The sequence below is a fragment of the Erithacus rubecula genome, assembly GCF_903797595.1.
Source record: "Erithacus rubecula genome assembly, chromosome: 5".
NCBI lineage: Eukaryota > Metazoa > Chordata > Aves > Passeriformes > Muscicapidae > Erithacus > Erithacus rubecula.
In genome coordinates this window covers 27,551,294-27,576,184 of record NC_136687.1, presented here as the reverse complement: position 1 = coordinate 27,576,184, position 24,891 = coordinate 27,551,294, and the positions used below count along the sequence as shown (strand labels likewise).

At 36.5% G+C, this 24,891-nt stretch overlaps 1 protein-coding gene across 2 annotated transcripts in view; it reads right to left on the bottom strand.

Moving 5' to 3' along the window:
- Positions 1-4,179: 4,179 nt before the first annotated feature.
- Positions 4,180-24,891, bottom strand: part of ZDHHC2 (zDHHC palmitoyltransferase 2) — a 35,171-nt gene continuing 14,459 nt past the window's right edge. Inside the window, exons 4-13 of one of the 2 annotated variants that reach the window (XM_079306749.1) lie at positions 22,973-23,093; positions 21,989-22,058; positions 20,251-20,283; positions 15,463-15,583; positions 14,617-14,749; positions 12,550-12,676; positions 12,290-12,382; positions 11,108-11,217; positions 10,604-10,681; positions 4,180-7,798 (exon numbers count right to left, since the gene is read on the bottom strand). In XM_079306749.1, coding sequence (XP_079162875.1) covers positions 10,641-10,681; positions 11,108-11,217; positions 12,290-12,382; positions 12,550-12,676; positions 14,617-14,749; positions 15,463-15,583; positions 20,251-20,283; positions 21,989-22,058; positions 22,973-23,093 — 849 coding nt within the window. In that variant the 3' untranslated portion in view covers positions 4,180-7,798; positions 10,604-10,640. The remainder of the gene's footprint in view (positions 7,799-10,603; positions 10,682-11,107; positions 11,218-12,289; positions 12,383-12,549; positions 12,677-14,616; positions 14,750-15,462; positions 15,584-20,250; positions 20,284-21,988; positions 22,059-22,972; positions 23,094-24,891) is intronic. The other variant, XM_079306750.1, reaches the window with a different exon arrangement.

The window sequence follows — 24,891 nt, the reverse complement described above, 5'->3', positions numbered from 1 at the left end:
AGATGATGGTGACTTGTTTTAACTTCAGTTGCCTTTGGCTTTAAGATAGCGATAGTGAAAGCAGGATGACTTCTTACTGTGGCCTCCAGGGAAAGTTTGCATGGACGTGGAATGAAGAAGCCCTGAAGTTTGATGCATTTGCTTTAAAGTAGTAGCTTTGCCTAAAGCATATGGATGCAGCTCTCTGGTTAACCTGAGCAGAATGACTCTTCGAAGGACTTTAATGGGTTTTTGTTTTGAAGTAGGTTTTTAATCGAGGATCAAAGGAAGTTTTTAGAGCCTTCTGAATGTGTGCCTACAGTAAAAGTTCTAGTGCCGGTGGGAATGTGCTTTTGAAGTCACTGCTGAGTATCCCATATGCTGTGCTGTGCTTTTCTTTGCTTCCTGTCATAGAATCATAGAATGGTTAGTGTTGAAAGGAGCCTTAAAGATAATGTAATTCCAACCCCCCTGCTGTGGAGAGGGACACCTTCCACTAGACCAGTATCTCACTTCAAAGAATTCTAGTCTTGAGTTTTCTTCCAGTTACAAAAATGTTTCTCAAAAGTCATTGGTCATCATGAAATGGATTATACTTTATTCTGTGAGAGAACTCTTGGTCTGATCACTGTGATCTGTCTGTTGAAGAGTTGATTGCAGCTGGGGAGACATCTGTGCATCATTCATTTCCTTGGCAAAATTAGATTTAGTTTCCATTAAGGAGTGATTTAAATTGTGAATCGTAGAGATTATGAAAAAAGTAATTTCTTACTTGTAGGACCATTACGTGTAAACTTCAGAGCCTGAAATCTGTTTCCAAAGTGGCCAGCTTTAATTGCTTTTACAAAAATTAATGTGTGGGCACATTTCCAGCTGTCTAGACATGCACCTTTTTGTTCAGAGACAAGAATTCTCTTTCTAGGCCTTTGCTTTTCCCATTTAAAACACACTGTTGTTGAGTAGGTTTGTCAGAAGAAGTGCAATACCAAAATCTGTTATATCTGATCTATTTTTAATCCACTTGTATTTTTGGCTTCTGGAGTCAGATGAGTGTTCCAGGAACCTTATGTTCTCTGTCACTTTTTTTTTTTAATCTATGTAATTTTTATTTTAAGCATTTAGTTCCTTTCCTCATTGAAACTAGGCAAGAAGCATCCTTGAGGTGGAGGAAAATAGGTCTGGAACACAGTATTTAGTGGTTTTCCCACATGAATTTGCTGATGACCTATAAACTGTCATCCAAGATATTTCTCTTACCTTATCTGACTGGTTAGTCCATGTTCAAGAATGGTTCATTCCCTTACTCTGAAAATCCAAGAAAGTAGCAGGAAGCCTGCCTTCATGAACAAGGTGTTTCTGATTCAACTCAAAGCACAGAAAAGTGGAAGCAGGACATGTGACATTGTCTGAAGTGTGGATGAAGGGGTTCTTTTAAGAAAAGCAAAATCTATCTGAAATTGATTCTGGTGAGAGACAGAAAAGCTTGTACAGGGACAGCATGAGCACTGTGACACTACTGCTGTGTGGGGGCAGGAGATTTAAAAAGGACGTGGAAAAGGCCAAGTTACTCAATGCCTTCTTTGCTTTGGTTTTTACTCTTTGGACCTGCCTTTAGGCATCCCAGGTCCCTGAGATGCCTAGCAAATTCTGGAATAAGAGACTTATCCTTGGTGGAGGAAGATCAGATTAGGAATGTAGAAACAAACTGGACATAAGTTATATTTTAAATTCCCAGTTGTTTTTTCAATCTTGAATTAACTAATGACTCATTTAACATGCACTGAAAGAAAACACTTCTTTACTGAAGCAATTTTTAGAACTTCCCTGAGGTTTAATATTAATGTCAGTGGATTTAGAGTGGTGTGGGTTCATTGCAGTTCATTAACCTGTAAAATAATGAAGCAAAATTTTCAATCAGTCTTCTCTAGATTTTTATTTTATACCACCATGTCAGTGATGGCAAAGAAAGCCAAAAGCCTCCAGTAGAATTGTGGGTATTTGTTTAACTACTTAAGGTTGTTGAGTTTGAACAAAATCTCACAAAGAATAAATCGCGATTTTTACGTAGAGTAAAATCAATTATCTCTGTGTACTTTTCTATTCATACCATGAAGTTATTTTCCTGGTATATCTGATGTTTAGTGCACCCTGATTGATTAATGGGAGATTGTTTTATTTTCCTCTTCCATGAGGGTGCTTATTTGGTGTTTATTTCCCTCTTGCACTACTCTCACACAGGTACTGAAATGAGGATGATTCTCCTGCGTTATTTTAGCAGTCTTGGGTTGGAAATAAATTTGCTCATTCATCCCAACTGTGAAGATTTGATTTCTGTAGAGGCTGGTGTCCTGCCTCCACAGATATTATTTCCTGCCTCTGTTGAAGTACAATTATCTTACCCAAGATTGCTCTTCCCCATGCACCTAACACGCTTGCCTCAGTTAACTGTGTTGGATAATGTGAAGGAGAACTGGAGAAGGGGGAAGGAAATACTTTTCCCTTCTCTGTGTATCAGGTAGAAGGTGGCAGCAGATGAACATTTTAAGCTGCATTACAGAAAATGTGCTTTATCTTTTGTAGGACAGGGAAGCAGATCTTTCTTCTCATCATATAATAGCTGAGCTTCATTCTTGTCCCTCTGCATGCTCTGGGCAGTAGCTGTAGTAGGTGTGATAATGTTTTATATGAAGCTGTTCATTTTTACTATTGTATCTATTTGACATACCAACCAGTTAAATGCCTTGATGTGAGAGAGAAAATAACTGGAAACAATTTCCTGTTGTCCAGGCTGTAAGAGTGTGTGTTGTCTATTTTTGCCTTTATAACAGGAGCTTTCTTAAGTGAACTAAGAACTACTCTATTTTCAGACTTTTTTTTAAAAAAAGGAAAGTGACTTCATAAAGTGATGACTGTCAGGAAGTGTTGGGTCTGTTCCAGTTATGCCAATCAGTTAAACTGTGAGCATGCAGAGGGGGAGAAAGGGGAGATGGCTCACAGCATACTCTTCCAACTGCTGCACTCAAACTATTGGGACTCTGCTTGAGATTACAGTGATCTGGGATGAAGGATGTGATCAGTGCCCCAAATACTGGATATCAAGATGACTGAGTTACTGTATTTCAGTGATGAGTGACAACTTGGAGAAATGAAGGAATTACCTATTGAGAATCAACTTTGGGAGGGAGAATAGTAAAGTGAACATAAGTGGTGATTGTACATTTCACAATTAAACACTTAATGCAGACTTCTAAGGAAGTGAAGAAGAGAGAAAGATGATAAAAAATTTCAATAAAGAACAATTGAAAAACTGCTGAAGGAACATGGCAAGGTTTTCCTTAGGGCTGCTGCTTTTCCCATCCTACTACAAGGTCACTGAGAAGCACGGATAGATGCAAGTGCAGTAGCAACAGAGACATTCCACCACCCCCACTGCATAGCAGCACTTTTTTTTTTTTTTTTTTAATCTTGTTTTGGATGAGAATGTTTGTGTACAGTTCAATACCATTATTTTTGGAAGGGTTTTAAAAACAGGATGAACTTGGACCATATATTGCAGGTTGTGTCTGAAGTGGAAGAGGTAAGAGCTGCTTTTATCTTTACATAACTGTTCTGCAGATTTAGAGGTCCCTGAGCCAACAGTCTCACTCCTTTCTGCACAGGAGGTTGATCTAGCACTTCCCTAAGGAAGACTGTTAGGAAAAGAGGGGAAAGTCAGGCAGCTCTGAAGAATCTGGCCTGGCAGGGACTGGAGAACCCTCATGAAGCAAAGCTGCTGTGGGTGACAAAGTAGCTAACTTTCTTATACCTTCTTGCTTCTATAAAGTATGGAAAGTTTAAGTCCCTCCTTCCCTCCCCACCCTTTTTGGGGGGACAAAATTCCACATTTTCAACCATCATAAGTACTCGAAGGAGTGCAGCTTTGCTCTGCCAGCATGAAGGCATGGAGTGTTTCACTCATGAAAGATGACTGAAGAACTGGTTTCTTCTCAGCCTCTTTTAATGTCAGTGTGTTGTGAGGTAAACCCTGAAGAAGGCAAATGTACCTATGGGAAGTCCAAGACTCCTGGTGAAGAGGTGAGGGGGGACATTACACAACTGTATTGGTAGTGAAGCCCTAGCAGAGATGTTCTGCTGTTCAGGTACACTGAAACATCAGTGAAACTTATGGTAGTGTGTCAATGACTACTACGTACATGGCAAGCTGAACATGAAGCATTTATTTATGTGAGCAGTACATCAACAAGTGGCAAAGTTATACACTAAATTTATGTAGAAATATATTTCCTCCCACCCCTCCACACACCAGTCAATCGAACCAGGGAAGAACTCTCAGTCCAAATAATGATGAAAAATAGCTACAGCATTCCACACACTGAAACAAACTTGTTTCGTTTTGGGAGTGTTCCTCACAAGAGATACTCAAGCACATCTGTATTTCATACTGTGCAATGTGCTCTAGGATGAGGCTGCTTGAGCAGGGAGCAGATAACCCCAGTGGTGGTCCCTTCAGCCTTTACCACTCTGTGATTTTGTTTCATTCATTACCTGCTCAGCCATAGTCTACTAAAGAACTTTCAGTCTGTAACCTAAACTGGACAGTGTTTTTCTCTCCAGTTAAAGAATTTAAAGTGCATAACAGCAGCTGTATCTTAACTGCTCACAAAGACTGTGTTCTATTTTCTTAACAAAAATAGTTCTCTGTGAAGGCTTTGAGTATTCCATCACCAGTGCATCTACTGCTATAGAGTATGTGTGGACTACTTCTGAGATGGTTTGGATTTGTTCTAACCTACAAATAAAATAATTTTTTTTTTACACATATAGGGAGCTATGGTTCATATGACTGTTTACATATATACAAAAGAAATTTAACTCTGTTGTCATTTGGGACTCAGGCACATCTGAGGAGCCTGCAGAACTTATCCAGCTTCCACTGAAGCTTGGAATGCAGTCATATGTCTAGACAAATATCAGGGATATTGTTTTCTTTTTTGCAAAAAAGTAGATTAATAACTGTACAGTAGGTAAAAAGCACTCCTTAAAAAAATACAGAAATTACACAAAAGGCTGTAGTAAAGTGCCTAGCAAGAATATAAAGGACAGGAGAATCATTATAAGCAGACAAATGACACTGCATCCTTGCTACCCTGATTTCTTTACAAATTCTCCTGCATGCATTGTAACACTGACAATGGTCAGTATGTCAAAAAGAGAATTTTCACTTTTTTATAGCAAATATTAGAGAGTTTAAAGCCAAGAGTACAGTCATACCACCAGAAATTATACTTTGGAGCATGATTAGCTCAATTTTGTCCATACTCTACACAGTGAGAACTGTCAGGAACCCTCAAAGCCTGCAGCCAGTGCTCTTCATAGAGACACAGCTCATGCCCAGCCAAATGTAGCTACAGCCCTTATGCCCAGATCTGCTCAGTATTTACCTCTGAGCTACCATCCTTTCTTTCCCATTCTCCTCCCTTCATCAGTGTCTGTTTCCCAAGCCTCCATCAGTTTCCTGTGAGGGGGACAGCCTCTGGCTGCAACAAAACTGCAGATTATTCAGGGCTATTGTGCTTTCCAAGTGTGACTTCTGAGACGTGGAGAAGCCAGGATTTCTTGATCCCTTATCCTTTTCCTTTCTCTACTTTGATCCCCAGCCTTACTGAGAGATCTCAGAGCCCTGGACACAGAGAGACTAACATCTGTATTAGAGAGATCCATTTCAATGATGTGTTTTGCTGGGGAAGAAATTTTTTCTCTTTACATAAAAATACAGCGCAAGATACACTGAAGCTGAATTTCAACTTTCCACTCAGTATTTTTAAGTGCATGCTCCATGACAAACCACCCTGTAACTAACTGCATAAAAAACAAGACTCTACAGATAGAGAACCTGAAGTGTTAAAAAATATATTTTCCCTCTCCCCCTTATCCCTTGACAAGTTCGCCTTTAAACAAACACAAATATGAGGTAAGCTGACAGAACAACACTGAATAAAGAGCTGCAAAAAATCTTTTGGTAAGTAGATCTCTGCAGGCATCATGTAAACTGTATGCTACCTTCATGCTAGTTTAAAAAAGGTGTTCTACATCAAGGGATCCACACTCTGTGGCACTTCTGGCAATAAACAGATGTTTTCAGGCTGGTAAAATTTTTAGATTTAAAAAGAAAAGTAAAATAAATACATTTTCCCTCACTAGAGAAAAAAAAGTCACATTTTGCTACACCAGCTATAACTTAAAACCCAAGAAAGACAGATTTTGAAGTTACCTGCTGGTAGAAGAGTTAATGATAGTATACTTTGCTTTCAGAATTGTATCACTTAGTCCTGCTGCCAGTTTCCTAAACAAATGATTGGCATCTTTACACTGTGAATCAATCTACTATGTAACTCAGGTTTGATAATAGAAGCACTTTCCTTTTTCACCCAAACTCAGTGTAGTCTGAGATTTTCTTTCACCTTTCTTTTTTGATTTGTCTTTTTATCTAGCCCCCTAGAAAGCATAATTAAGTTCTTCCTAAAGTTGTTTTCAGAATAGAAATTTGCATGTAAATGTAAACACTGATACCATAAATGTAGTGTACACAAAAGGCACAAGACAATTAGATTTCTGTTGCTGAAACTCCCTTGACTTTGAAAGCCAAAAATGCCTCTTTTATTCTGGTCAGTAAATTCTGATCCTAAGCAAGCTGCTAGCTCCTGACTTAATTGAATGGGATTTCCTATGTGCAGCAGCTTGGCTTTTTGGTATTGCAATCAAAAGTCCATTGTCCTGTAAATGCAACTACCACAAGTTATAACAGTACATGGTATTCATTAAGTTATGCAGCAAGAAAGGCAGTGTCTTGAAGAAAAAGTGAAAAAAGAAATCTGAGACAAATATTGATTAACAGGAAATAAGGAGCTTGAAAGACAGTGGCCCTCAGTAATCAAAAAAGGTTGGTAAAGCCTTTTGGATCAAAGCTCAGGGCCAACATTTGCCTCCCAAAGGGGTAAGAGCTCCAAATGGGACAATAAAATACCATTTTGTAGGACTATTCTGTGAAGCTTCCATCATAATCCCCAGCTGGCTGATTTCATTTATGTATTACCCATCTGAACACAAGCATTTTATCACATCACTGAGAAATGGTCCACTGCAGCATTCAATTAACCAAAAGATTTTTTTCCCTCTCAACAACTTTTCAAACTATTGGTAGTGCAGATCTGAGGGGAAAACAGAGCTTTTACAAAAACGTTTTCCAAAAAATGTTCCAAAAATAGTCAGACATATCACCTAGGTCTTCTTGTCTTCAAAAACTGCTTATCAAGGGCTCAAAAGAAAATACAGTCCACCAAGCCACTGAACTATTCCTAATCAACACCTGCTGTTCTCCCTATTCATAAAGCCAGTAGTGCAAAAAACGTGATTTTGAAGTCAACTACTTACAACAATTCAAATTAAAAGATGAATTTTCAAAACCAAGCCAAGAACATGAACTGATCATAAGGAGGTCACATTTTTCCTGTGCTGAATATCAAAATAAAACCAGCCATTGAATTTTTACAATTGTAAACACAGACTCTTCTTTTTTTCCACTTTCTAGTACTCAATCATCCTTCATCACTCAAACCCAGTAATTTTAAGTTGAAACATCTTTATATGGTGCAGAAATAGTACGTTTAGTTTTGTGTTTCAAGCAGTGACATGGAGACAGCTAATCATCTGTCAGTTTGTTTTCTGAGCACATCCATAGAGGAGCAGACAGGAGCAGCTGGCCAACAGGGCTGATATTTGGAAGAATGCATCTTCCTTCCAACAGCAGCTTGTTCTGAAACTGGAACAGAGTATTAATCACAAAACACATTATTTGAATCAAAGAATACTTTATGTCATTGCAACAAGTCTCATCAACTTGAAGGAGAAAGTGACTAACAGAATAAAAATCCCACCCTGAAGAGGAACCCAATAAGACTGTTCACCAATATGTTATTAATCTACTCCAGGATGACAGTGATAAGTACTGACAACACAGCAAGCAAGCCACCAGTTTATAAAACAACATGAGCTATTTTTATAGTACTTCCAGATACCAACATAATTAAAAAAAAATCTCAATTACATTAGTGTAAACTATATCTGGCACTTTCAGTAATTAGTCCCCTGCAGAAATATGAAGGATTATAGGATACAGGATATTGAACAGATCCTTCAGTGGGACAGAAATTCTAACTCTGACACATTGTCAGGGGCTGTGGGCTGGATTTTTCATATCTAAGATGAATTACTTGGTTTTGTGGTGACTTCAGCACCTCTATTAAAAGTATTCTATTCAATTCCTAGGAAAAAATATAACTCACAAGAATGTAATGAAGCTAAATGCTAAGTAGCTAAAATAAGTTTTTATGTAAAGGCTCCTATTCCAGCAACTGTTTGTCACATATATGTAAACAGTGACTTATCTTTTTTGTTACTTCCCCAGAAAGTTTTAACTGCCACATGGAAGTATCTCAGAACTAAACAAACAACTAATGTGGTGCTTATGTTCATGCCAGAGAATTACCAGTCCTTACTACCCTTCTGAAAGTGCATGAATCCAAGTGAGGCAAAACCAACTTCGAGGAGTCCCTTTATGTGACTTTAGACTTACTCTTTGGAACATAACCTCCCCTGAAAGTAGTCTCTCTTTAAGAAGAGAGATGTTTCAAAATGGAAGCTTTCCAAAAAGAAAAATCAACACCAAACAAAGCCCCCAAACCCCACAGAGTGAAGTAATCATCCGCAAACACAACTCTTTCTCAGGCTGGACTAAAAGAAGAAAATTAGTTAAAAAGAGCACAAGATGTTTACAAAATCCACCCACTTTTAACATCTTTAGAACAGTCACAGACCATGTTTGATATTCAGAGTAATCTGAATGACAAAGTTCCAATAAAATATACACTCTTCAAAGAAAGATTAAAGCTGTTAGTTAAATAAATAAAGTGTTATGACATTAGAAAGTCCTAACTCCAACCTGATAAAACTAGTTGCAATTAATGGCATTTCTGTAGCAATCCAATAATCTGTTTCTTTAAAATCTGTCTACAATATTTTACTCTTGATTAGTGACAACATGTAAGACATTAAACTAACTGAAGGTAAGTAATTTAGTCTTTTCCAGGAGCTGTCCTTTTGTTGAAAGAACTGATGAAGTAAACAGTGCAGAAATGCAACCTTTTTACATTTTGAACAAAAGGTTAGAAATGAGGGGTTCATATTCTATTAAAATATCATACACAGAGCAGTGAAAATTGCAGACACTGTCTGAGTTTCCTTCACTCATCTCTTTAACTCTGTTCATCTGACACCCACATTTTCAACACCTCTAACACTTCACATCACCATCAACTTTGCAGATGTACCTATATCTGGAACTGTGTCTTCTGTGTCTTCACCACTGAACACAAAACCAGAATGTAAGGGCCAAGAGGTTTTTAAATTTCTCTTCTGAACCAACTGAGTTTCTGGGAACTTTCTGGTACAAGCTATGGGTCCATCTGTTGGTATCTGCACACCTACTACATTTATCATCTGCCTTGGCAGTCCAATACCATTCCTAATGGGTCTAGTAACAATCACTGCAGCTCCCTGATGACTTTCCATGCCTTTCATTTCTTCCATGAGGGACCATGAGCAACTTCACAGCCATGAGAGCATGTCCAAGAGTCATACCACACATAAATGAAGGACATGCACTTGAGATACTTTTTTCAGGATGACTGAAAAGGTGCTTCCAACAGAAGAGAAGAAATTACCTGGCTGGAACAACTCCTTCATACCAATTATTTGGTATGCAGAAATTCTTAGGGCTGGAGTCAAACTTTCAATACAGTTTCAAATACAAAATAATTTAATTCCATAAGTTCTGGTGGAATTAGCTATATTCAAGTGTGAATGACTGAATATGATGATTGTGTTCATTCTCTACAATCTAGGGTAAAGGTCAACTCCTGTTATGTACCTAAAAGAATTAAACAGCTGCTTCTCAAACCTGCTTTCTGAGAAGTCTGTGTTGCAAGATATTAATGTAAGAAATCAAGAAAATCTCAGCTAGTTTTGACAGCAGGTGATTAAACACTCAGGACCTCCTTTGGTCTTTAGTTAGCAGCATGATTTTACTATTAAATAGGATGAGCTCAATACCTGACTTAGAGCAAGATACTAATAGCTTATAGATTAGATTAAATCCTTTTTTTCTTCATCATTTGATAGACTTCTATCTGTTTTAGCAGACAGAGCTATGATCTTTGCATAAAGTGTTAAGAATAGCCTAATTTTTAAACTTAAGTGTTACAAATACTGGCTGAACAGCTTGAACACTCAATATTTAAGTATCTTTCTAAAGAAAGGGAATAATAATAATAATATATTGGACTAATACCTAAAAACCAATGAGTATGAAGACCAAACTAATTTGCAAACATGATATATAAAGAAGTAGGAGGTTAGTTTAAAACTATGAATTCATGTGCTACTACATGTGTTAAAAAAATGAACTGAAGAAAACTAATAGGAAGTGCTTTAGTAATTTTCTTTCGTGCATTTTTCAAATGGTAAGGAATCATCGAATAAATATTAAATACAGAGGATATTAACATACCTTTCCTTATATATTCAGATGTTTCTTTTAAGTGAAATTAGGTTTCATTTTCCATGGTTAATGCAGGATTGCTCATACCTTAAAAGACAAAAAACAGTATTCCCACAGAAAAAGGTCTATTTCAGCAAATAATACAACCTTGAATTAACAATCATTTTGATGTCATTATTACCAAGTCTAGTCCTGTCCCATGTCTATTACATGGTTTTTCACTAGCTGCAAATAGGTGTCACCTCTTTTATAAGCAATTTGTTATCAAAGGTGCTATCAGGCCTGGCTTAGAAAATAATTAGCACCTACTGGTACCAGTGTTGTGATATCCCTTGGTCAGGTTTAACTGGGAAAGGCACAGCAGCTTGACACATGGAACTTCTACAAGCATGTATTTAAAAAAAAGCTTCAGGAATTTTGGTTCATGAGTATAAACCACGTGACTGTGGTCATTATTACACCATATCCTCTGAAACTAATTTATACAACACAAATCATGAGTCATCCCCTTACCAACTTTGCCCTTTTCAGCCTTTGCAGCAGTCTCTGACCAGGCTGGTGTATCTGTAAGTAGGTGGCTCTGGGAATCACGCAACGGCTTTGCTGGAAACAGATGGTTCTCACTGTAGTGCCAATAAAAAGAACATTAGTGAACTGCAGTAATTTTTCATCATCTTACCACACATTACAAACAGCTTGTCATACACAGTATTTTCTTTACCTCACCTTGCTTCTTGTCTGATGAATCACTACTTTTTATCATTACATACATTACACTGTAGTTATCACAAGTGCAAGCACAATCTAAAAAGCACAGAGATTTTGAATTTGACAGCTACTTTTTATCAATACATGTACTTCAGCCCCAAATGGACTCTTACCCATATTCTTCTTCACTACAACAAACTTGACATGATAAATAGTGGAGAAAACATCTCCAAAATCTCTTTCCTAGTGTAAGCTACAGAATGCTGGGGTAAGATAAAACGTCAGTAAGAAGCAAGCTGAAATGTCATATATTTCTTTTATGAATAGAAGATTGTCAGTATGATTCCATTATAATTTCTTAGCCACATATTCACTATACTTACCACGCTCTACATTACATAAATGTTTCAACAAAGATGCAATATGAATTTATTTAAAGGAGAATATGCATACTTTTCACATTTTAAAGATGCCATGTCCATTAAGGATAAGAATTAATAAAACATGTTCTACTACCAGCAGAAACAACACTTAATATTTAGCTTCCTGTGCTTTGTCCCAAGTGCCATCAGGGATGATTCCCTTTATATGAAGCAGCTTTCACCAGACAATAAATAGCAGGGGTCCCCCAAAAGCCATGCAGGGCAGTGGATTTGTATCACAGTCAGACTGACTAACCTTCTCATGTGTATGCATAAAGAATACTGCTGATACTGATTGTTAGGCAGGTGTGAAAAATTCAGGGATGCCACTGAAGCGAGACAAAGCACATCACTGGAAAACCCCACCCCACCTCATTTCCATAAATTTAAATATAAATCTGAGGATTACCTGATTTACAGCTTAACTGCTGAAATATGACTTGGATTTATTAAAAGGATACTATTCATTTGCTTATCACTTTTAAGTATATTATACATAATTCTGTTTATGTGTGCACAGGGAAAAAAATCAACTATTTGAAATGGGTAATGAAAAGCAGATTACTTTTTGGATGATGAATTAAGTCCACCAGGTGTGGAAGCTTGCTCAGGATCCTGATTAACAAGGCAAGTTGGAAAGGAGCAACCATCCCCTAAACTGAAAAATTCAGAATTAGTGTCATACACACCAAAATCTCTCAAGTTTGAAGAAAAATTTTAATTAAAGTACTACAGTATCTTATTTCAAAAAATTACCATCCCCCAAACTCTCTGGATCCTGATTATTCAGCAGTTTAAACCAATGAAGCATTAGGAACAGCATACCTTGAAAACACAGGCAGCAGCCAGTATTTCTTCTCATCACCAAACACCTGCCTTAGGTTTTTGCTGAAGCCCAGGCTAAAGCCATTCTTATCTGTTCTGTGACGAAATATGGGAGCTCTGAATACCTCTTAAAAGAAAAGAGACTAATTAGACCTCTCTGCAGGTTAGCATGTTGAAGCCTCCCACCAGTACTCAGGCACTTTCACTGTGGGTGCCATCACCAAGAGGAAAGGCTGTGCTGCCCAAATGGTAGAGAAAGGGAGCAAGTGCACTCTTGGAAGCCAAAATCAGTGCTACACTGGCACTGTGCATGTGGAGCAAGTCCAGTGGCTGAGGAAGGGTACAAGTCTCCTTCACCCTCCTCCCTCATCAAGGCAAGGAAGAGTGAGGAACTCAGATTTTAAGAATGCATGGTATGTTAATATGAAGATTTCAGCATGTGACTATACCACAGACAGTGTTCAAAAAAGAAAAACCAAAGCAAAGGGTTTACTACAGAAAAAGTAATGGAAAAAAAGAAAAAGTTAACCTGCTTTAGTAGTAAGACTAGTTTTTCACACACTGGGGCATAAAAATACTGTGTGTTTTTTCCACTGCATCAGGAAATGTCTTTACTCATAGACCCAAATTATTCCCCCTGGCCATCCAACCTAAATTTCTGGAGAAGGGAGCTAAATATAGCTTCAAGTGTTGCAAAGTGCCTGAAGCAGAAAATTCATTCACTTTCCACCAAGTGACTGATAGCCATTTAATTCCCTTAATTGGCTATACATAGCAGGCAACTCTGTCCTGATGTCCTGACAGCACAGCTCCCACAAACCCTGTCAGAACCATGCTGAGACTGCCCTTCTGCAGTCAAACCTTAGCTATGAGCTGCTGGAAATGACCTTCCACATGCACTGTGCCTTAATTACAACAAAGAAGGGGGAAGGGAAGATGGGGGCACCCTTTGAGATGCACATATTAGGCTAGAAAAAGAACTCCCTGGGTTATTTAAGCACAGTCACATTTAAAGCTATCATGGCTTCATTACCTTATGGCTTCATTATTTTAAGGCTTTCTTCATTATATTTACACTTGCTTCATTATTTTAAGGCTTCACATATTGAGCAATTTCCCAAAGTAAAACGGGAAGAGATCCTTTTGAGTACATCAAGTATGCAGGAAACATGTTATACTGTCAGCATGGGATTCCATTTGTTTTGAAAACACAAAATGTTGAATTAAAAGTGTAATATATTATAATTACTTCTGAACAAATTTTTTGCACTAAAATTGTAAGATCAGTTTATAAACAGAACATGAATTTATTATTGTTCAAATAGCATATTTAATGCAACTTTTCTATACTTATACCTAGATAGAAATTAATACCAGTAAAAATTGTTCAAAGTCAATGATTTGTTAGAATACTGAAGAAACTCAAAAATCCTAGAGCAAATCTTGAAGCAAACAAGCTTTCTTCCATTGATACAGATACCTATTTTCAAAGTTTTCCATGAATCACCAAAGTCATCATTAATCATCATCAACAAATCCAAAGAGAACTGGAAGAAACAGGTCAATTCATTGGCCTACTTTAAATCAGCTTATGTCAACAGGAAAGCATTTAGAGATTTAGAAATTTTAATGAACATATTGTAAATTGGCATTATTACAGTCCAGCATGCAGCAGAGAACAGGCACTTAAGTCTTCAGGACTTTATTTATTCAGCTTTGTGATCAGACACACATGCATTCAAACATTATGTGTGCAAGCACACAGTAGTCCATCTACCATTTATCAGAAATTTATCTTGATTTTAATTTTTTTATTTTATTAAGTCTCTCTTAATAAACTGTGGGTGGAAAGTGAGAGGAAGAACATTAAGTTTATGAATAGCTTGGCCCTTTGGGGCAAGAGAGAAAGACTCAAAATTTCCAGGGAGCAGAAGAACTTGGAGTCTTCTAACCAAGATCCAAGGAACCTGTGTAGAATTGCCCACTTCCTCCATTATCCCCATGCATATAAGATACATTTATTATTTATTTTTTGCTGTCAAACACAGAAGCATTAAATCTACTTACCTAATGTAGATTTATTCTTGCTGACAAGCCAACAGTGATACCCAAAGAGAGAAGACAAACTGACAGAAAACATAGCTGCAGCAAAGAATAAAAACATGATGTGGAACTTGGCTTGAGTATCAGGAAGGCCATTCTAAAAATTAAAAAAAAACAAACAATTAGAATTGGGAAAATAGAAGTTTCATTTGATTATTATTAATCCTCTATTCAGCCAAATCAAATTCAGCACACAGACAAATAAACCACACAACAAGAATATCAATAAATGGATTATACACCTTCTATGTACAGACAGCCATACAATTAGGTTGGTGGCAGCATTTAAGTTAAAGCAACAGGCCCTTCCTTGGGAAACTGTAAATACTGAGAGCAAGAATCTGAAATTTAGATCTGAACTTTGAAGTGTCTTTTAGAGAAGAATAATTTGAAAAAATGAAGGCTATGATTCTATATATACGGTTATACTTTTGTACATAATATTAGGAGATAATAGTTTACAAGGAAAAACTTGGAAAAACAAATGGCTTGGAAAGGATCTTAACAATCATTTAGTTGCCAAAGCCCCATCCAACCTGGTCTGGAACACTTCCAGGGATGGAGAATTGATAACTTCTCTGGGCAGCCTGTTCCAGTGCCTCACCACCCTCACAGTAAAGAATTTCTTCCTAATAAATAATCAGTATCTGCCATCTTTCACCTTAAAGCTATTTCTTCTTGTCTTATCACTACATGTCCCTGTAAACATTTCTATCTTTAGCTTTTTTGTAGGTCCCCTTAGAATCTTAGATATCTTGCTCAGCAATAACTTTACACACTTAAAGACAGTGTGTAGATCAGAGTACTTACTGTCCAAAACTTTATGAAGTACTGCAAATCTGTTGCAGCAATGAAAAGGCAATACAGCAGTGAGTAAGCCAAGAAGAGAAGAAAAAATTTGTAATTGGAGAATCCTACACAGTTGTTCACCCTGATAAAAACAAACAAAAACCATGTAAAAATGAAATGTCATGAAAGTTTTCTTTGCTGTCATCCAATTTAAATTAAATTTATTTACTCTAAAAACATTTATATCAGCATGTAAACCAAGTTTTACTTCCTGCCTCTGCTGCCTCAAGCTACTGGAATGGATTTAGTTCAAATTCTCAAATTAGTGTAGAAACTCCAATCAAACCACCACCACAAAAAAACCCAAAGACTTTACCAAGTAACACCACTTTCAATAACTTAATGAAGTTATATTTTCACTTATGGTAGGAAATTTGTTCTCAGAACATCTGATGTAAATGTGATTGCAGTTAGCCATTTTTTTTTTTTTAGTTTGCAGGTAAGTATCCATGCTATACCATTAGGCATACTGCATGCCAACTGGCCAGTGACAAGCCAGGAACTGAAATTTGACTGAATTTTTTGAGTATAAAAGAAGTCTCATTTAATCCAGATCCTCCTTCATCAATCATACTATATATTTAAAGTTTCTCATACCATAAAACTTCTTAGTAAGATTCTCAAATGTAAGAGCATTCATAGGATAGTCCTAAAAATATTTATATTTACATAAAACAATGAGAGAAATGCTACTCTAGAATAGAAAACATTCCATATCAGTGACAACATGACAGGGAGTAAGACATTAGAAACACATCTAAATGTTAAAATACATCTCATTTTAGGATTTTCATTTATGGGCTTAAAATCACCTGTCTCCCATTTGTAAAGATTTTTATACAGGATAATGAGCAACTAGTATTCACTATGATGATGAGGGTGCATTTAGTACCAGAGTAGCTTCCCATTAGAGACAACATATTATGTGTTATGAACTTCAGAGTGCTATTAAGCATATAATGATACTACACCCACCAAATGAAAAAATATTGGAGCACTCCCCATGGGCAGTTTATTGGTAAACTGCTTCCTCTTTCATTTGGCTAAATTGAGAAGCTAATCAAAGCACTAACCTCGACAGAACTCTTCTTATAAGCTTAAAAAAACCTAACTGCTGTCACAAAGATCAGTCACTTAAGAGAAGACTACACCCATAAAGATACTTGTGTATTGATAAATAATTCTCAAAAAAAAAAAACCACCCCAAAACCCAAAGAATGCGTGGTGAGGCTCAACTTCAGCTTCCAGAAGTGCAAGGCAAGTTACCACAACTATTCTCTTCTTTAGGGAGATGGTAATGCTAATGGCAGAAGAGATGCTAATCAGATAAGGGTAAAATCTTAAAAAAGCAAAGAAATTTTCACTGTACATTATTGTTACCCATTCTCAGCATGGGTAATGAGTTTGTTCTAAGATTTGTTTAGACAAAACATAACACCTTGCTAAACATTACATTTTGCATTGTCATTTAAACATGCAGCAATAGCTAAAGCATTTATATTAACTACAGTTAAGCACTCATAACACATTGTTCTAATTAAAGAGAAAGAAGGTATGTTTTTAAGCCCATCATTATTCTTATCAAAAAGTAAATATAAAATTATCCACAGTGAAATAGAGGTTTTTTTATTAAATATGTCAAAGTAAGCAATTCCATGATAAACTGCAAGCAATTCAGGTTCAAGTTTTTTACAATAATTCTACTTTCCTTTCATGATACTTATTTTTGAACTGCTCTTATTTGAGACACTGTTTGATGTGAGAAAAGAAATATCAGAAATATCAGAATACAAATACCAAGTTGTTCCCCAAAGATGAAGTTTCTTGAATCAAAGATGGTTTTATTTCTAATTGTTGTTTTGCACAATGGTATGTGGTACACATATCAAAATAAACTTGCATAAATTATTATGCACCCTTGAATTTTGACAAGGCCCAGATTGCAGAGGTCTTACTGGAAAAGAACAGTTCATCAGAAGATTGACAAGGTATTGTAATTCTACTGTTTGAACATATAGCACCAAATCTTAAACCTCAAGAATGGTGGTTAGATTTGAAGTCTAACATTTCTAAGAGTAAAACTGATAAATATACCAACAGCTGGCTAAATAATGGTATGTTATTGCAGTGAAACATTCATACAGTCAGAACAGTCCAGAGTAACAATTTGGATTGCAGCTAAAATTTTAAACACTACATTTTCAAGTACAAAGAAGAATATACATCATTCCTGTCTGAGGGGTTAGTTTACTGAAAATGCCAGGCAAAGAAATAATTTACAAGGCACTGAAGGTGATGCAGCTCAGTTAACAAAAAGCATCACAGATTCCAGGAGGTGCCAGCTATTTGGTTTGCTCAAAAGATAAAGGAGAGATGTTTTGAATTTTCCCTAAAGTGCTCCTAAACACACTTGTTAGTACTAAGAGTGTTATATACAAACAGCATTTTTGGTGATGCCTCAAGGCTCTGGATTCCCACCTGCAGCTCCATCTGTAAATAGTGAGTAGCAGCAGCACTAGAAATCTCCAAGGCATCACATAAACCTTTCAGAATAGTTAGTGGGCAGTTAGTGTTAAATATTTCCATTTATCACAGTGCTTCCATTAGCACAGGAGTGACAGCCAAAATAAAGCCTTCCAGAGAGCAGCAGACAGCTGACCTGGGGCTAGGACACAACAGCCTCTCATTACCTTCCAGAACCTTCATCTTACCTTCCACAGGTTATTTTTATCCATCCCCTCTCCAGAAATCCCTCTCCTAGCAGAATATTACATTAGAGACAGCTGTCTTTGCTGTTTCCCTGCTCTCCCTAAGCATCATGTGAGTTATTTCTCCCTTCCTTCCCACCCAACTTGCTCCCACCAAAAAAATCACAACATGAAAAGCAAAGCAGAACTCAATGATGTTCAGCAGAACCTAATGATGGGGTTAAACTCCATCCATTACACTGAACTGCACCCTTACATTTGTTTGCAAGATAGCCATGTATTTCCCTAAGAACCTTTGAACATGGGTCTTTACAGGAAACTATAAATCTTAATCAGCACTTCTGCCTATCTGCTTTCATCTCTTCCACACAGGTTTTTTCTTTTGGGGTGAGCAAGGAACTGTGAACATCTGCTCAAATCAGGAAAAAATGCACAGTACCTTTTTTTCTAATGCATTTCTGTTACTTGGAGTACAAAAGGAACATCTCTCCATCAAGAAACATTGCACATCTGTCAATACCTTCTCTATTTGTATTTTTATTTTTTGCACCCATTGCTTATTAGATCAAAACCAATGAGCAGTGTAAATACTCTCAAATTTAAAAGATTTATGTTGTTAGATTAAGAAAAGTGTGAACACTTACAGTAAGCAAATACTACTGAGAGGGAAACAGAGTTTTTCTAGAAATTTCTGCCCCAGTGAAATAACACTTTGCTGTCCCTTTACACGAACCCTAAGTACCATTTATGGTTTGTTATTTGATACAATGATTTTTATTCTGAAATTGAAGCTTACATGAAGGACACATAAACGTCTTAAGACAGAAAACCACAAAAAATCCCAAAGAGACCACAAAGCTTATAAATGTTTATAGCTTTTGACAAGGCAGGTATCAAAAAGCTGAAAAAAAATAAACTCTCTTTTATTGTTCTAAGAAATTTGTTTCACATTCAATGGTTTTTACCTGTTTGCTTTGTTTTGGCCTTGTTTGTTGTTCTTGTTTATGATTTTTTTAAGAAGAACACTCTTAACACTGAACATGATCAATTTTCACATGCTGGTTATGCCTACAGCAAAAACCTCTACCCACACTGGTAACTGCTTCTTTCAATTGTACCTACCATGTAGATGCAAAATAAGATGAGACGCTTAAAATCAAACTACATTATGGCAGATGCTGTAGTCAGGACCAAGAGAAACAGGAGGAGCCCAGCAGCCCTTCCTGCCCCAGGACAGAGTCTCCTCTGTCCTAGAATCTGATATGAGAAAGTGTCAAAACCACTGCTTAGAACCATCTATCAGGTTTGTCCAACCTAGGGGATTCTTCTCTGCTCATTTTATATGATGAGGAATTGCTATGAGCCACTCAATCCTCTAAACTTGGACCTAAGCAATTATTTTTAATTATTTCTGTGAGATACACCTGACAAACTGACACAAAACTAATTATACATCCTGTCTATCCACTGGTTCCAAGGGCTGCCAAGAAAAGACCAGAGTACAAGATCACTGTGTGGGCTGACACAGCACCAAAACAAGGGAGGGTGGGAGGCAGAGGGGAGAAAGAATGAAAAACAAAGAACCCATAAAACTAGAAGGGCTAACTTGGGTGTTTCCAGCAAGTCCACTCCAGCTGTCCTGGGAGCTTCAGTAAAAAGAACTGGGCACAGCCTTGCCATTTCATTTTAAACCTAGGGTTGCACTTCACCTTTCAATGCAACTAAGGCACAGCAATACTGAAAATCCATAAAGCAAATATGAAATTCTTAAAAGAAGGTCTCACTGATCAGACGTCTGCTTCATCCATACTTGTAAAAACAATAAGAGGTACCAAACTCAAAAGTCCAAGAAAAATGATAAGTGAACTTCTTTCTGTATGTCACAACTAGGAAAAGAGGAAATAACTCCAACAGTTCTGCAAGAACAGTAACCTCACATACAAATCTAACTCTAGGAATGCTGAAGCATCATCATCATGGCAGGCCCCACAAAAGTGCATTTTACTACACCAGAACATAAGAAAACCAATAGTACACTTACCAAGGACAGTGATGATCCATTTTCAAAATGCATCTTTTAAAAATCCCAGTAGAATTCCAAGCATCACCAAAAGAAAAGAAAAATGTCAGAAGCAAAATTACATGCCAGATTTAAATTATTTACATACAAATTAAGAATTATCCATATTTACCATATATTATGTAATCTAGTTAACAAATACATCTATTTAAATTCACATAATAGTGTTTACCTACAAGGGAATTGCAGAAATGGCAGATAAGGCAAATTGAAAACATCTGATATGTCATGAACTTATGATTTAAGAAAATGCAATCTATAGGAGTTGGTCAACTTTAGCATTTGGTCCTCAGTCTTAATAGGATTGTCAGCTACTGTTTATTTCTTGCAAAACCTTAGAAACTGGGCTAATTCAATTGTTATGTAGTCATACAACTACATATATTTCCAAGGATATGGTTTGTTTTTATAGAAATATGTGCATCTTTCTATGCAAACAGACAAGGTTTTTAAGAGCTTACCTTGTATGAGAAATGCCAAACACTTTTGCAATTAATTAATTGCAAAATTTAATATTTAATAGTAATTTTTTAAAAAGTAATAAAATTTACTTAATAATAAATAATAACATTTATTTCATAATAGAATTGCAAAATTTAATAAAATGTTCCATTAATGAAATGTTCCCAAGAAAATCAGATATGATTGAAATGAGCAAATTTTGGTAAGGTAAGGACAAAACAAAGGTATTCTACAAAATATGTTAAGTAATTGCATTCTGGAAATTTCCCTCACATTTTGTGGAGTAACAAGTCACCATTTTTCTTCTCCAGAAACACAAATGACTGCTGCTATCTTACACTGCAACCACCATTCCATACAACCAAGATGCTCTTCCTGCCTCAACTCTGTCTCTCTTTCAGTGCCTCTATTGCTTTCCTGGACAAAACAACATCTTCTCCACCTCACAATTGTGTTGGAACATTTGATCAGCTGAAGAATATTTGGAACAGCCTTAAAGCTAAGAATAAATCACCCTTTGAAGAAGTGTCTTCTCCCAGAATTAGAAATAAAAAGCACTGTGGGGCCACAGTAAAGAAACACACAGGCATCCAAGCTAACTGGAGAAGGATCAGAGAGAACAGCCAAAAGAAAGATTAAATTAGAAAGCAATCAGACTTCTGGAGAGTATGGATATGAACTTCCTTTTGTGCTAGACAAACTAGAACTTAATTTTATGGCTTCAGTTAGAAATGGGAAAATGTTTGGCTGTTTTTTTCTTTAACCAAAAGTAACCTGCAAGTTATCCAGTAAAATACAGAATACTAAGTTTATTACCTTTTATTACCTCAGGTAAGATGCAACATCATGATTAGATTGAGATGGGTAGAGATGTTTATTTAGATTCCAACAAAAGAAGTACACTTTTATCAGCTATTTTTGGTTACATTCTTAAGGAAAATTCTTTATTAATATTTATAATTTTTAACCATTATGTACAGAATGTGTGAGACCATGTAATCCATGCTGGCATCAAGGGAGCCATGAAATGAATTAGACTAAGCTATAGACTTCCTTAGAAATAAATAAATGAAAACTAAATCTTAAAAAAAAAAAAAAAAAAATCTAAGGGGGAAAAAAGTGTGTCTGAGAAAATATCAAGACTGAAAAAAAACTACTCATAAAAAATAAAAGCTTATCTGCCAAGAAAGAAAAATGGATTAATTCAGAAAATCACTTATTTAAAAAATATTCTTACTTGTCACATACTGAACAGTGATGGCAACGATCTGGTTTTACAAGATGGCATCTGTCACAGTATCTGATTGCTAAAGAAAAGAGTTCCAAGATCAGATTTCAATGTACAGTTACACATTTTGATTTCTGAAGTCTGTGCAAAAGTAAACACTACCAGCTCCCCCAGGAAAGCATCTCAGCATGAGCAGAAGCAGCTGCAAATACCAAAGCATTCTTCAACTACTTGCAATGCTGAATCTATCAGACTGAATCCAAAAAGCTCAGTTTTTGCAATCTCTGCTAATCATGCAAATCTTTTTTTTTTCTCCCCCAAACCTTTTAGCTCTGCAAAACAACCCACCAACAACCCACCAACAAAACCCTCACTAGACTGGAAAACGTTAAAGACCATTCAACAATATAGCTATTTTAAGCTATAATTCCAACAGCTTTAATTTATTATGTGAGATTATCTCTTGGATTTGCTCAGCTAGTCAGCATTCAAAAACTGACAATGTGAGGAGGATTAGATTAACTCTTAGTTTGGATGATCTTTTGTTCTTGCAACTGAATGATCAACAAGTAGAACAGTAACAGTTTCTTATTGTGATCTATCTAGCTATACATGACATGCAGACAGTGATTCTGTTTTTCTTATTTTTTAACCTATGATAAAAGAAACCTATGCAGTTAATGACTGCTACAACCTCTTCTGCAGCCTGTTAGTAACACAAGCTGTTTGTTAATGCCAATTTGAAAACAAAAGTAAGGCATTGTCAACCCACTTTAAAATCCTAAATTATTTGCTGAAATTTACTTCCTGACATCTTTATACACTGAATAAACGCAGCAGCACCAAGCTGAATTAAAGTTCTTGGACCACTATGTTATGAAATATAAAAAAACCTCTTTCTGTTCAATCCAAACCCTTGAAAACTCTTTTTAAATTAGTTTAAGTAGTGCATCAAGACACCTGCCTTTGTTAGTGTCCTGAACAGCTATTTACCTCCAGACATTGTCCGTGTATAGATAGGAAGGTCCTTGGCTGCCCGTCTTAAGACTTCTTGCTGGGATTCACCTCTAGGCTCCCTCTCTAGGGACTCCTTGTCTGAATATGATAGATGAAACTGGAACAATTTTTAAAACAGAAGAAATAGTAGCAAATTCCAAGTTAAATATGTGTGTGTAGAGAGGAATAAATATTCATTATATAAAGACGGATTAGCAACGTGTACAGGGTATTACAGCAAAAAACCCAGTGCTCCCATGACCACTAATTTATTTTATGGCAACTGAACACAAAATTAAAAACACTTCTGATTTGGTATGGATGCAATGCTGAATGCTTCCAGAAGTGTTAAGCAACATTTTTCAAGAGAAAGATCAAGAACTTATCATTCCCCTGAAAGGTCAGTGAATTTACTTCTGTAATGCCAAATATGAACTAGTGAATATAACCTAGGGATGTCAGTGTTTAACTGAAAGAAAATACACTACTAGTAAGAGCAGAAAAGACAGCTTTATTTCTTTTCTGGTGTCTGGCATTTTCCTTTCTGTTCTTTGACACTGCTGTTCTCTTCATGCAGGTGTTAGGATGTGTTTTTGCTTTAGAGACTGGCTGAGAGAAGGAAGACATGGGTTTTGCAAGGCAAAATAACCATATCATTAATATTTTCCTGAATAAAATGCCAGCTTCAGTCCCTGCCCAAAACAGTAACAAACCGGGCTCTAGCAAGTGCTGTAAAGGCAAAAATTACTGAGAGAGATGCTTAGTATACATGAAGAAGCATGAATTTCTTGTGTTGCAAAGTCCTCTGCAACACAGCAACATAGCCAGCTTTGTCACTGTAGCTTCTAGAAATGGACAGAAGTCTCTGGTATCTTTACCAGAGACACACGATACAAAATCACCTTTGAAAACAAGTCCACGTTTGGCAGGAAGAGCTGTCTCTATCCTGTGCCAGAAACAGAAGTCCTCTGCACAGTATTTATGTTTACAGGAAGGCTAGTCATTTCAATAATATTGATTTTCTTTTTTTCCTAAAAGAAAGTGATGCATGTAAAATAAGAAAGCAGATAGAAACATGCAGTTAGGAGCCTATTCTCACTTCCATAGAGAAGGCATCACTCAACCCTTCCTGACAAAGCCCAGTCTTCCAGGTGAAGCTGGATAGTCACTGTTTAACTTGAGTTTTCAGGTCACCTTTTTTTTTTCTCTTGCAAGAACACACTCTTATCAACATAAGAGTAGATTTATGTTGGGATACATAAGATTTCTCACTATAGAAACTTAGTCTGGAATATTTTTTAAATGCTTATTTGATGTAAACAGAGCTACTGTTCCATCTTTTTTTATTTTTCCTCTGAGCAGTTCTACATCTAAAACCTTTGCACCTGGGTAACCATTTTCACTTCCATCTTCATGCAGTGCTTGTATTAAGTTGGTACACCCAAATAAAGAATGGTACACACTACAGTGAAATCCATCAAAACCTGCATTATATATAAAAGTTTGAAATAAGCTTAAAAGAAAGCTGTGTGGTTTGCACCAGCTGCAGTATTCATGAAAACAAAATGCAAAGCTCTAAATACTATCTGTTTTACAGTCTTCAAATGGGTATTTGCTAGTTCAGTTCACTTGAAAATACATCTTTTTCTATTTGCAGACTTCATCCCATACAATGGAAGCCAAGCAGTAATTTAACATTACAAAATACCCTAATTAAACTTTTAAAATACTGCTCTAGTTGAATAGGAAAAAGACAAGAAACAACAAAGATGTCACTTACTGCCAGCCACACTGTGTAAATTCAAATAACACAAAACACCACACATTGCTTTCTATTACTCAACTACAGTACTTTTCCTACCCCATTTGAAATCCTCCAGTAGCAATGAATGATGCATTTGGAACTGTACTACATT